The sequence below is a fragment of the Pollicipes pollicipes genome, unplaced genomic scaffold, assembly GCF_011947565.3.
Source record: "Pollicipes pollicipes isolate AB1234 unplaced genomic scaffold, Ppol_2.1 Scaffold_3447;HRSCAF=4054_pilon_pilon_pilon, whole genome shotgun sequence".
NCBI classification, from domain to species: Eukaryota; Metazoa; Arthropoda; class Thecostraca; order Pollicipedomorpha; family Pollicipedidae; genus Pollicipes; species Pollicipes pollicipes.
The window spans coordinates 43371883-43385061 of NW_023596297.1; the positions used below are offsets into that span (position 1 = coordinate 43371883).

The following is a 13179-nucleotide window of genomic DNA, read 5'->3' on the forward strand; positions in this document are numbered from 1 at the left end:
TGCTCCCACGGGGGAGGTAGTCCCACCCCTTCCCCCCCCCCCCCCCAAGGCGTGTGGAAGCTCCCTCAGGCCGCTCCGACTCGCAGAGAGACCCGTCTATGTGTCCTCCGCCACCACCGCCACCTAGGACCACGGCGTCGCCGGCGCCAAATGCACGGCATGATGCACCAATCCGCAAGCACTCGCCATGCTATGTGTGTTCGCAGTGCGTGTACATGTGCGATGCATTTCTTTCTCCGGCAGGTTCTGACAAGACACTCCTGGAGAATCTGCTGCTGACGGCTGACGGCCAGGCGCCGGCATCGCCGGCATCGTCCGGCATCACAGCCTCCCGGATGGCGGCATGACTGCCCACTGTCGCTTCAACATCCCACTCCACCTGCACGACGCGTCCACCTGCGACCTGCGCAACAGCTCACCGGCCGCCGACGATTTCAGACGCTGCGTGCTGCTGGTGTGAAATGAGGTGGCAATGGTGCACTGGCGGGCAGTGAAGGCCGTCGACGCGGCGCTGCGTGACGTGCGTGAGTCGGAGTTCGGTGATCTCTTCACCGTTTTCGCGGGCGACTGGCAGCAAATCCTGCCGGTTGTCAGGGGCGGTGGCAGGTGTCACATTGTCGACGCGTGTCTCAAGTCGTCTCCCCTGTGGCAGCACGTGACGTGCCTCACGCTGCGCACCAATATGCGCGCGCAGCTGCAGGGGGACGCCGAGGCGGGTGAGTACGCCCGTTTTCTCTGCCGGCTGGGGTCCAGCCAGCTGCTCCTGTGGCCCTACACAGAAGACCTGTGATGTCCTGTCGTGCTGCTACCGGCGGTGCGCGGCTCGGCGCGGTCCTTGGCTGAGTTGGCGGCCCGGATTTACCCCGACCTGTCGCAAAACATTGACGACACAGAGTGGCTCGAAGAGCGGGCCATCCTCACCGTGTTCAATGCCGGCGTCAAAAGAATCAATGACCACGTCATTGACCGTCCGCCGGGGCCGGGGCACGTGTACACGAGCGTAGACAGTACGTCCGACCCTGACGCGGTGCCGCTGGCCACCGAGGTTCTTATCGGCATCGAGCTTTCTGGCACGCCAGCACATTTTATCCGGCTCAAGGCCGGCGCTCCAGTCCTCCTCATGCGTAATCTCGACGCACCCAGCTTGATCATCGGCACGCTGTGCGTGACGGTCGCATTGTCCGCCGCCGTCCTGGAGCTGAAAAATATCACCGGTCCAGACCGCAGCCACGTGATCGCTGCGCCGCGGATTCCGATCGAGTCTACCCCGGACTCTGGCCTGGTGTTCTCATTCCGACGCCTGTAGTTCCCCGTGAGCGTGGCGTTCGCAATGACAACAGGAGCTGGGGACAGACGAAGAAGCGGGTGGGTGTGTACCTTCCCGCTCCCGTGTTCACACACGGGCAGCTGTATGTTTTCATGTCTCATGTGGGCAGCTTTGCCGGCATCGAAATGCCAGTCACGCGCAACGTGGTTTACCGAGAGGTCCTGCGGCAGTGAACGCGACCGCGGCAATGGCAGCACGCCTCCCCAGTGTGATACCTGGTCCCACCCTCGAAACTGCAATGTCCTTTGATTAGTGCACTTTTACTGTGCAGTGCATTTCATGTTGTGCCGTGTATGTGAAAAAATTCGCACTGCATGTCATTGTTCGTCATGTAAATCCGAACTATTGCCGGCGTGAACGGTGCAGATCGCGCGCATGTGTATGTCACAGCGCATGACATTGTTCATTGTGGTGTAAATCCGAGCCATTGCTGGTGTGAACGGTGCGGTTCGCGCGCCAGCGGAGCCCATCTGCGACGGCATTGGCCGGCGGCGGCCGGTCACGTGACGTGTACCGTACACCGATGTGCCTGCGTCAACACTGACAGTGCACGTGACGTGTGCTAGCCATTGTGGTGGTAATCGGAATAATTGTCGGCGTGAACGGTGCAGATCGCGCGCGCGTATGAGTCACAGCTCATGCCATAAGTTCATGCTATATGTAATGAACAGAAAAAATTGCAGCTGACGTTTAAGCTGCATAACGCAATCAAAATGGAGGTGACAATATTTTGAATCATAGATCGCATGAATGCAGCAAATTATAAGGCTAACTTATGGAATGGAACCTATGGAACACCTCAGTTGACCCGGCCCCTGCGGACATGTAACGGACCTTACCTTACCTTACCTTACCTTACCTTACCTTACCTTAACCAGAAGGAATACGAACAAAACAGCTGACGAAATAGTTTAGTTCAAGTTGGGTCAGATACTACTAGTTATGTTGCGTGTGATGGCACGTGCTCTCTGGTGTTTTTGCTAAGATACTGTCATGGAAGCTTGCGATCACCTGTGTTTGTGACTGCTGAGGCCATATCGGGACCACCATACCTCAGCTTTATCCTCCGCTTTATCTTGGTCCTTGCCGAACTCCAACATGTACCAGTCTAGCTCTTGGTTCTTACTGAATCTCTTGGCATAATGTAATGCAAGGTCTTGGTTCTTGCAGGATCTTTCGGTACGGTGCCAGGCTGGTCACCTACATCAACTGTGGTAGCTGGCCAGTCATCAACGCCAACTGTGGCAGCGTGCTCACCACCTACACCAAGTGTGATAGGGACCCGTCACCAACACTAACTGTGGCAGCGTGCCCATCACCAACACTAGCGGTGTGCACCACTGGTTTCCGTCACCACTTGTGATAACCGGCCTGCGCTGCCAGTACTGCAGCGGGCGTATCTTCACCACGACGAGCTCTAACGTCTGATCCGCCATTAACGCCCGTTAAGCCTGCTAGTTCGCCTTCAACGTAAGCTGTGACGCGTCATGCAACGGCCTCCCCAGACAGCCCTATTGCAGTCTACGACCCCCTCGACCAGTTTTATCAGCGTATCGCCCACCCCCAGCAGTTTTGTGGCGACCATTGCCACCGACCGCGGGGCTGCAGTCCTCCTGCACCCATTTCCGGCACCGCAGTGCTGACGTGCGGGTATCCAGGCAAGTGCTGACGTCAAATAGACGCAGCTTTTTCACATATGCGTGCAGCCTGTCCCGTCCACGTCAGGTAGAGAGCTAGGCGGCAAAAGCTCGTCGTGGTACCGTTATGACTGAGCACCGTGCCAGTGTACCGCTGATAATGATGTCATCTGTGTTTTGCAATGGTTTCCATAGTCTGGGGCAATGTCCACAATGGACATCAAATGGAATATTAGAGTAATCTAAGGGCGAAACATATCGGACCTAATTCAAGCGATGGCGTCCAGTCAGCTGTTATGTAGAATATCTACACCGCGTGATTATGCAGTATCTCACTATTCTGTCAACATTAAGACGCGGGAAAGGGAAATGAGTACGGGAAATTCTCCAGTTGAATATCATATGTGTACTCATATATATATATATATATATATATATATATATATATATATATATATATATATAGATTAAAGATGGTTCGCACAAATTTACTGCAAAATAAATGCTAACAGTGAGTGTCCTCGACGCTACAAAATTAGCGTCATAAGGTCCTTTCTTCGACGAGCATTTAAGCACTGCTCTGATTGGAGAGGACTACATTCAGAATTGACACAAATCAAACAGATCTTGGTGAACAACGGTTTTTCAAATTCTGACATTGAAAACGAGACACAACGACATATGACAAGACACTTTGACAGCAAACCAAGGCAAGACATCCAACCGACTGTCAAACTGTATTATCAAAATCAAATGACATCTGCTCACAAACAGGACGAAAAAGCTTTACGGGAAATTATCTATCAACATGTTAAAGGAAAAAACGACCACAAAATAGACATTGCCATTTACTAATGTAATAATAAAATATCGAACTTTCTTATGAGAAACAGCCCAGACAAACCCGACAAACTGAAATGCACCAATGTAGTGTATCAATTCCAATGCAACATCGAAGGCTGCAAACTTCGTCCCATACCCTACATGGGTGTGACCACAACGACACTCTCACAACGCCTGACAATGCACTTTCGTGACGGGGCACGTCTGGACCACATGCGACAGGAATACGACATGACATTGACACGACAACAACTGACAGACAGGACTGACATTTTACGGACGTGCAGTGACAGAAGATGCCTTCAAATTTGGGAAAGCATATTCATTAACGAACTCTCTCCGGCCTTAAACAGACAGACAAATTCTTGCAGAACTCTTGAGCTACTAGGTGGGGGGCGGTGAGCACTTCTGATGTGATTGTGACAATAGTGTTCCCATTGTGTCTTTGTGATGTTCCCATTATGAGTGTTCCTTACATGTATGAAGATGAAAATAGCAATCCGTCTTACTTCAATTAGTTATGCTTCATTTATGTTCTCCGTACCAAAAGATGTTTTCCAACAGTAGTGCACAATTTTTCATACTTTAAAACTCAAAACTTATTTCTTGTGCAATTTAGTCTTCTCCGAAGATGAGATAAGATCTCGAAGCGTTAGAATGGAAGGAGTGATGAATATATGAGTAATTTTGTGCGAACCATCTGTAATCTAAGTGATGACGCAAAGTCAAAGGCCCGGAAACTAGAACGATGCATCAAAAAGCTCGTCAATGCTGAGTCAGCAGTTATTTGTAATCAAACATGTATCAAAGAAATAATTCTGTCAAAATATTCCGACAAAAAGCTACATGACCAGGCAGTTAAGAAAGAGGGTTTTACCAAAAGGTATAGAGAACAACTTGTGAATTACTAACTGCAGCAAAAGAAGACGGCCTGTGAAATCCTGAAGAAAAAGAGAAAAGTTTTAGAACAAGAGCTACAGGTACATTGCCCTGAACATGAACTTAAACAAAAAGTACTTGATGAACTCGACGTGATTGAATGTGACGCTAGACGTCTTACTAGAAACAGAATCGTGAAAAAGCTCTCAAGGCTCCATGGTGGACATATAGTATTACCGGAAACTGCCGACGGATACATCAATTTATCTCAACATGATCTTACTGAGGAACAAAAAGAGGTGCTTAATCTTGGACTTAATTGCCATGTGTTGTCGAAATATGACAAACTTAAGAAGAAAGTAGAACTAGAAAGTCTTTACCAGGATATCTTGAATTTGGAAAAAGAGAAAAAGGTTACCGTGGACAAGGATCTAAAGAACAGCTTCCTAGGAGAGAGCACGAAAAAGCGTGGAAATGATAGGAGCAAGATATTCACGCAAGAACTCAGGACGGCGGCAAGGGAACTTCGAGAAAAAGACGACATCATCATTCGGCGAGCGGACAAATCATCACTCTACGTAATACTTGACAAAAAGGAATATCATAAGAAACTAAACTGCATCTTGAACGACGACAAGAAGTTCCGGCGCATCACAAAAGATCTAACAGACAAACTCAAGACCAAGCTTAACAAACTAATCATTGCTGCCAATGCCGCTGTTGATGGCATACACTTTTCCAAGATAACGGGTGAATTTGCGCCTGGCTATGCTTATGGGTTTGTGAAAACTCACAAAAACGGCAACCCCCTTCGTCCAATAATCTCACAGATCCCTTCACCAACCTATAGAATTGCAAAACGTCTCAATGGTCTTCTGTCCCCATATCTTCCCATGTCTTAAAGCTTGTCATCAACGGATGAGTTTATTGATATAGCGCGATCTCGTCAACCTAAGGGCCTACTAGCCTCTCTAGATGTTGAAAATCTATTTACAAACGTGCCTATTGAAAGAACCATATCCATCATCCTTGACCGCGTCTACAATCATCCTGAAATTCCTCCTCTCAAAATATCAAGGCGCCTTCTTGAACAATTACTAAAAGCCTGCACGTTGGAAGTTCCTTTCCGCGGGCCTGATGCACGAATGTATTGCCAAATTTAGGGTGTTGCAATGGGCTCACCTCTAGGACCTCTATTCGCTAATTTCTTTATGGGACACGTAGAAACCGACATACTACAAAAGGACCACATAAGACCGGACATTTACTGCCGCAACGTAGACGACATCTTTGTAGAAGTTAGGGACATTGACCAACTAGGTCATCTCAAAAACACCTTTGAAGAACGGTCTGGCTTAAAATTCACAACAGAGCAAAATGTGCAAAACGTAATACCCTTTCTTGACGTAGCTGTCGAAGGACAACAATTCAAAACGACTGTATACCGAAAACAGACTAACAACGGACGGTGCTTAAATGCTGACAGTGAGTGTCCTCGACGCTACAAAATAAGCCTCATAAGGTCCTTTCTTCGACGAGCATTTAAGCGCTCCCCTGATTGGACAGGACTACATTCAGAATTGACACGAATCAAAACAGATCTTGGTGAACAACGGTTTTTCAAATTCTGACATTGAAAACGAGACACAACGACATATGACAAGACACTTTGACAGCAAACCAAGGCAAGACATCCAACCGACTGTCAAACTGTATTATCAAAATCAAATGACATCTGCTCACAAACAGGACGAAAAAGCTTTACGGGAAATTATCTCTCAACATGTTAAAGGCAAAAACGACCACAAAGTAGACATTGCCATTTACTATTGTAATGATAAAATATAGAACTTTCTTATGAGAAACAGCCCAGACAAACCCGACAAACTGAAATGCACCAATGTAGTGTATCAATTCCAATGCAACATCGAAGGCTGTAAACTTCGTCCCAAACACTACATTGGTGTGACCACGACACTCTCACGACGCCTGACAATGCACTTACGTGACGGGGCACGTCTGGACCACATGCGACAGGAACACGACATAACATTGACACGACAACAACTGACAGACCGGACTGACATTTTACGGACGTGCAGTGACAGAAGACGCCTTCAAATTTGGGAAAGCATATTCATTAACGAACTCTCTCCGGCCTTAAACAGACAGACAAATTCTTGCAGAACTTTTGAGCTACTAGGTGGGGGGCGGCGAGCACTTCTGATGTGATTGTGACAATAGTGTTCCCATTGTGTCTTTGTGATTTTCCCATTATGAGTGTTTCCTACATGTATGAAGATGACAATAGCAATCCGTCTTACTTTAATTAGTTATGCTTCATTTATGTTCTCCGTACCAAAAGATGTTTTCCAACAGTAGTGCACAATTTTTCATCCTTTAAAACTCAAAACTTATTTCTTGTGCAACTTAGTCTTCTCCGAAGATGAGATAAGATCTCGAAACGTTTGAATGGAAGGAGTGATGAATATATGAATAATTTTGTGCGCACCATCTTTAATTTAAGCGATGACGCAAAGTCAAAGGCCCGGAAACTAGAACGATGCATCAAAAACGCTCGTCAATGCTGAGTCAGCGGTTATTTTTAATCAAACATGTATCAAAGAAAGAATTCTGCCAAAATATTTCAATATATATATATATATATATATATATATATATATATATATATGTGCGTGTGCACATATAAACTCTGCTAACTAAAAGCAAGAGAAATCGCCAATCATTCAAGCTCCAACATCCTGGCACTTCAAACATGGTCTTATGCCAATGGCTGCTCAAAACGATGACGGCTAAACAGGAAGTTGTCAGCAGCCCCAGGCGTGATGAGCGTGTTTCGGATACCAACCAAATTAAAATATCTAAATTGCAACCTGCGGCGACTTACGCTAGTGTGAGCTACTTCATACTGTGGTGACATCGTTGAGAATGATGACATCTTGCTACAGATGCAATCCAGCACCTCGCACGAGAAACACAACAGTTCTCTAGGTATGAATCTGAAACCAGGTGACAGAGTGCTCACGGAGTTTGCTGGAGTTCGCCACGGCCAAGCTGGGGCCGCTGCTGGTTGTTGGGGACGGTGGTCGCCTGGAGGGATCCACAGACCACCGGTCGTCCCACTTCTCACAGCTGAAATTGGGAATAGCGGCACCAATACGACTGGTCGATGATGTCACCTGGTGGTACACTGGTGACGCCCAAAAGCGCGCGAAGAGTCCCTAGTTGCTATCCTTTCGCACAGAAATCGGTCAGCTGATGGCATGCATGGTGTTCAGCGCAGTTTGGCAGCGTGGGACCTCAGTGCAGTTTGGCAGCGTGGGACCTCAGTGCAATTTGGCAGGATGGGGCCTTAAGGCAGACGCGCCACTCGGTCATGGTGGCAAGCCCACATTCTGAGTGTGGTGGCCGACTTATGGAAGCATGCTAGTTAGTTTGTTAGAGGGAGGCCGTGTACGCCGCCACCCAGTACGGCCAAGGCATAATCGGGGCTCACAAGCTGCCAACAGTTGAGCTTAATAGCTTAGCGGATATGACGAGGCAGCCTGTGACAGATCTGCATGACCGCTTCTACTGACCTAATAGCCCGATGGCGTCCTCCGCAGGGGCAGCCGGCGGACGGCCCGCGCCGTCTTTTGTCCTCATTCGATGGCATTAAGAGCGGCCCTAGGTTAACGACAGGGCGGACCGGCTGTGTCAAAAGGTACACAGTCACGCTTTAAGCAGGAAAGGCGCGATCCAGTCATGGCCCCAGTACAGCACGCCGACGGCTGCTACGTGGCTTCAACAGCCAGGAGTAACCATAATGCGTCCAGACAACGCCCAGGACACGACCATGGTTCGAAATGGTATGCATGTCCAGTAAAAAGTCCGATCATGATTCTGACAGTGTCCCAGAAATTACAGTGGGATGGCAAGATGGGAGGGGTTGATAACGCATTTAGTTTCTCGCGCGATTTAGACAAGCTATCTTCTATGCCGATTGTTTAATTGAACCGAACTCATGACTCCCATGCACGGTCATCGGCCGACGGTGCACCGGGTGCGCCGCGCCGCCCCGCAACCCCCACGAACATCGGGGCAACAGCACACAGCCGACGCAAACCAACGGCGGCTGAGCATGGTCCGTGACCGGTTACCAGTGACGTCAGACTAACAGCAATACCCAGACACATGTGTCGTAGTTCACAGCTCACTTACGTAGTTCACTTTCGGTGTAGTTCACACCCGTGCTCTTCTTAAAGCCTAAACACCCTGGCCTCTGAACCACACGTTCTCGAAGATATACAGACTGCCTTTAGTTCACCCCCAAGTCTGGGACATGCATAAAGGCCTGGCAATCAGCAATGTGCATCCGTCGAGGACATTAGATTCCGCCTGCCCAATTGTTGTTTACATTGGTGCTGCGTGGGGCAGGGTGGGCTTTGAACATTTCATTCAAAGGTCCTTCATCTTGGATCATGCTAAGGAACGCAAGCCCTGTAAGCTCTGTAAATACTCTAAGCAGGCAATTCTCTCTGTCAGTACTATCAGCAAACTCTGTAAGTACTGCGTACCTATGAACAGGGGCGATGCAATGATATAGAAGTTTGTTTTCTCCCGTCCGCGTCAGAGGTGCCACCGAATGTTTTAAAAAGTTTTGAAAGTTTCGGTAAGAAGAGATAGCAACCATGCTTGTCCATCAAAACACGAACTTGGTTATAGTGAGCTAACTGCAATTTTATGAAATTATCTGTCAACATAATTTATATCCGTAACAACGAACTGAACATCACTGATGAAAAATGTGTAGTTAGAAAATAAACACTGAAAAGCTTTTAAAAATTCTTAAAAAGTGTTTTCACCGCTTTTGGGGTCCAGGGGACCCAGTGACATGCAAGAGCTGTTAGTATACTTTTAAGTGGAAAACCAGCTGAAGACAACACAGCTTCTCTGTTAAGTAAACATGCTACTAAATACGTCAATGTCTGATTACGTCATTGCACCTTGCACACCTTTGATTGAGAGCCGATTGATGGGCGCTATGTATGGAAATCGTACTCATGAACGCCAGATGTAGACAACTCAATAATTTTATTTTCCTCGCATTGATTGCCGTATGGCCAATGGAATGACACTACGTAAATAACGCTATACTAGCATCATGGATACCTGGATGACCTTGAACTAATCTCCCCGAAATAGTGTGTACATCTTCGTGGGCGTGTAGTTCAGAAACCAGAGTGGCTTACGTCTCAAGGACAGGGCTGTGAACTCCATCGAATGATCTTCAAGATGGCTGTTTGAGTTCAAAAGTCCACACAAATATGGAACACTCCATTCATACGGCTAGCCGCTTCAACGCTCTCCGATCTTACACGGCCTCAGTCCCATGGTCGTGCCACCTCCAGTGGTGCGGGTGAGTGGGGACAGTGGCAAGTCTGTCGTCTGCTGCAGCATTTTCTGCTACATTTTTCGCTTACGCTGATTATATTCTAACCGCTGGGCACTTCTAGTTGGCGCACAACCATGCTCTACATGCAATTCTGCATATTCGGAGCTTGACATTATTATGCACCTACTTTCGGCAGTTCCTTCGCTATCGTTACAAAGGCAGTACGATATCTCAGCTCACTATCTCTGCAGCAGTTCTCGCGTAAGGTTTTGTAATTTAAACGCCGACGTTTTGGTAATGGCTGGCCGCATAAGCTTGCAAAGCACATCATCATATTCGGAGTTAAATTGCGACTGGCTCCCTGGTCCAAAAAGGCGACCGGCTCCTGGTCCAAATCGGCGACTGGGTCCCTGGTCCAAATGGGCGACTGGCTACCTAATCCAAATAGGCGACTGGCTACCTGGCCACATACACCCGCCGCAGGCAGCTTGTTCACTGTTGATACGAAGAGAGCCCGGCGTTCTGGCCGTTTTATCTCGTATAATTGCCATGTGTCCGTTCACATTTCTACCCTTGCAGCGTACCTAATGGCTAGTGACATAAGCTTTCATAGCACATGTGGGCCATTCAATTTTGCATAGTCGCCTCGCTGATCGCATGCACCTCCCCCATAGCAGTTTGTTCATTATCTGTAGGAAAATTTCGGATTTTCCGGCTGTCCGGCAGCGGTACACACCACAGCTAGCGGCTGAGTGGCATTGAAGTCTCGACATCAGTGACGTCACCATCCTGTACAAAACATGTCAAAACCCGACCTATGGCAAAACCCATGCCCATGCCCATGCTAATGCCCGAGCCCACTGATGCTGCCCAGTACTTTCTGTCCCCCAGCCAAAACGGATGCAAATCGGGGCGCGGAAAAGACCGTTTGAAATTGGGTCGGAGACCACCGTTATTTTATGTCATCGCTCGTGCTAACTGGTCCTGTTACTAGACTGTCCCACGAACGATCGGATGTGCCCGAGCAGGTTATCAGATAGTCCCCCACAAGAGCGTAGGACCTCTTTTCAGAAAAGATGTACCCAACACCCAGTGTGGAAGTTCCCCGACCGTCTGAATGTGCCCAAGCAGGCAATTAGATGGCCCCCGATAAAAGTGTACGGCCCTAAGCAAGCAATTGACAGATAATTGGAAACGCCCTATACCAATGTAGAGGGGAGGGCTCATGAGCATATCGCAGGTGTGTAGGTAGGTTAACCGAGACCCATGTAGAGGGCACCTGAGCAACCGAGAATAGCCCGGCAGGTTAAGGTATGGGACCCCGGCTATAGCTCACAGAGCCTTTCTGGCGAATGGAAACAACCGGGATCGTGGTGAAATTTACTTCGCCGCATACACGGAATCATTGCCTGCTTTGGCGACCTAATTGTTGTGTCATTTTGTGCCCCGCCCCATCCAAATATTAGCTCCACCTAAAAAGCCGCAATGCCACATTTGTGTGCCGTCAAAATGCCATCGGTCGATCGCTCGGCCGCCGCCGGTAAGAATCTCAATTGAAACGACGGAGCTCGCGCCCGCCACAAATTGCAGACGTCCAGCCGTCAGCCGTCAGACACTCAGTCGTTGCGGCGAGAAAGGTGAGATGGCGGCGATGAAACGCATTACCCCAAATCCTTGCTCTGAGAAATGCCGAACGACTCATATCGCTTGTAGAATAATTTTCAACGATTGAGATCATAAGCACCTATAAATAAAGCGGATTTTCAGCGCGCTCATTGCTACAGCAAGACAGTACTCCTATTGGGCTTGCAAGGCGTGCTTTTGAATCACTACAGAGTAAAATTATGCATAAACATTGCAGCAGCAATGAAAAGTGCCAGTGGAGAATTTTGTGAGACCTAGAAGTTGCATGGATAGCGAGTGAGGCATTCTTGAACTGTTGGAATGCACAACAACCCAGTTGCGGTAGAAACCTGATGAGCACGATCTGCATGCTGGACAGTCGCTGACTTTGTATTAGTAAGCAGAGCGTGTGCCAATTACAGGAGAGGGCCTCAATGGTTCTCCGGATCACATCGTGGTGCTGCTTTGCTGTGCTGCACCAGCTTGGACGCATTATGAATGGCATGGAAACAGTGAGCGTCATGGCAACATTCGCCTCGGATTCGAGTTATTGCTCTCCCCATATGCTTATGATTGGCTCTTGAAACAGGTGCTGCGGGACATCTTCAGCAATTTGAAATAGCCGCCTCCCAGCACGCAGACGCGTATAAAAACGGTAAGGAATGGGCTGTCACTCACCAGCTCCCGTCAAGGCTGTAAACGATTCAACCCATGACGTCGCACAAAAAACTGCCTCGTTGATGTGTAGACGGCCGCCACGTCGAAGACACCGAGGTTTTAGGTGCACTATATTTGATGACCGCCCATCGCCAACACCGCGCTTCAACTCCTCGTGGACGCTGACAGGGAAACAACGAAACCTCGGAAATGGACAGACAAGACCTAGAACTAAACAGAGCGGAAACAGACAGAACAGAGACTAAAATTAGCAATACAAAATGAATACCAAAATAGCATGGATTGACTGACGCTAAATTAGACCTCAAGATAATTGCAAGCTAAGTGACTCAACAAACGAGAAGCGAGCACTTAATCAAACCAGCAATGCAAACGGTGCACTGACTACACCCGACCCTGTTAACCAAAAAAAAAGAAAGACATCACTTCGCAATCTTCCGTCGCAGTGCACGATCACAGCACGGCCGCAGAATGCCGATGCGGAGCTCGGCCGCAGAACACCGACGCAGAGCTCGGCCGCAGAGCCCGTCCGCATGCATCTCGGCCGAAGAGCTCGGCCACGGAGCCCAGCCGCGGACATCACGGCCACAGAGCTCGGCCGCGGAGCTCAGCCGCGGACAGCACAACCGCGGGCAGCACGGCCGCAGCGACGACCCATCTGCGAACGCTAGGCAAAACACAGACAACGCAGCACACGCAACCCACAGTGCGGTGTAAGTTCCGTGTAATTGTAATAATAAAGGACAGTTTCGGCTTGAGGCATGACTGGGGGACTGGGAAACAGGGTTCGTGAAGTC

At 48.7% G+C, this 13179-nt stretch overlaps 1 protein-coding gene across 1 annotated transcript; it reads left to right on the top strand.

Annotated features, from left to right (window-relative positions):
* The first annotated feature begins 472 nt into the window (after positions 1–472).
* LOC119092584 (uncharacterized) lies at positions 473–1306 on the top strand. Its single transcript, XM_037215539.1, has 2 exons — positions 473–716; positions 894–1306. Exons 1-2 carry the CDS (start codon positions 473–475, stop codon positions 1304–1306), a joined length of 657 nt encoding a protein of 218 aa, XP_037071434.1.
* Positions 1307–13179: the final 11873 nt, after the last annotated feature.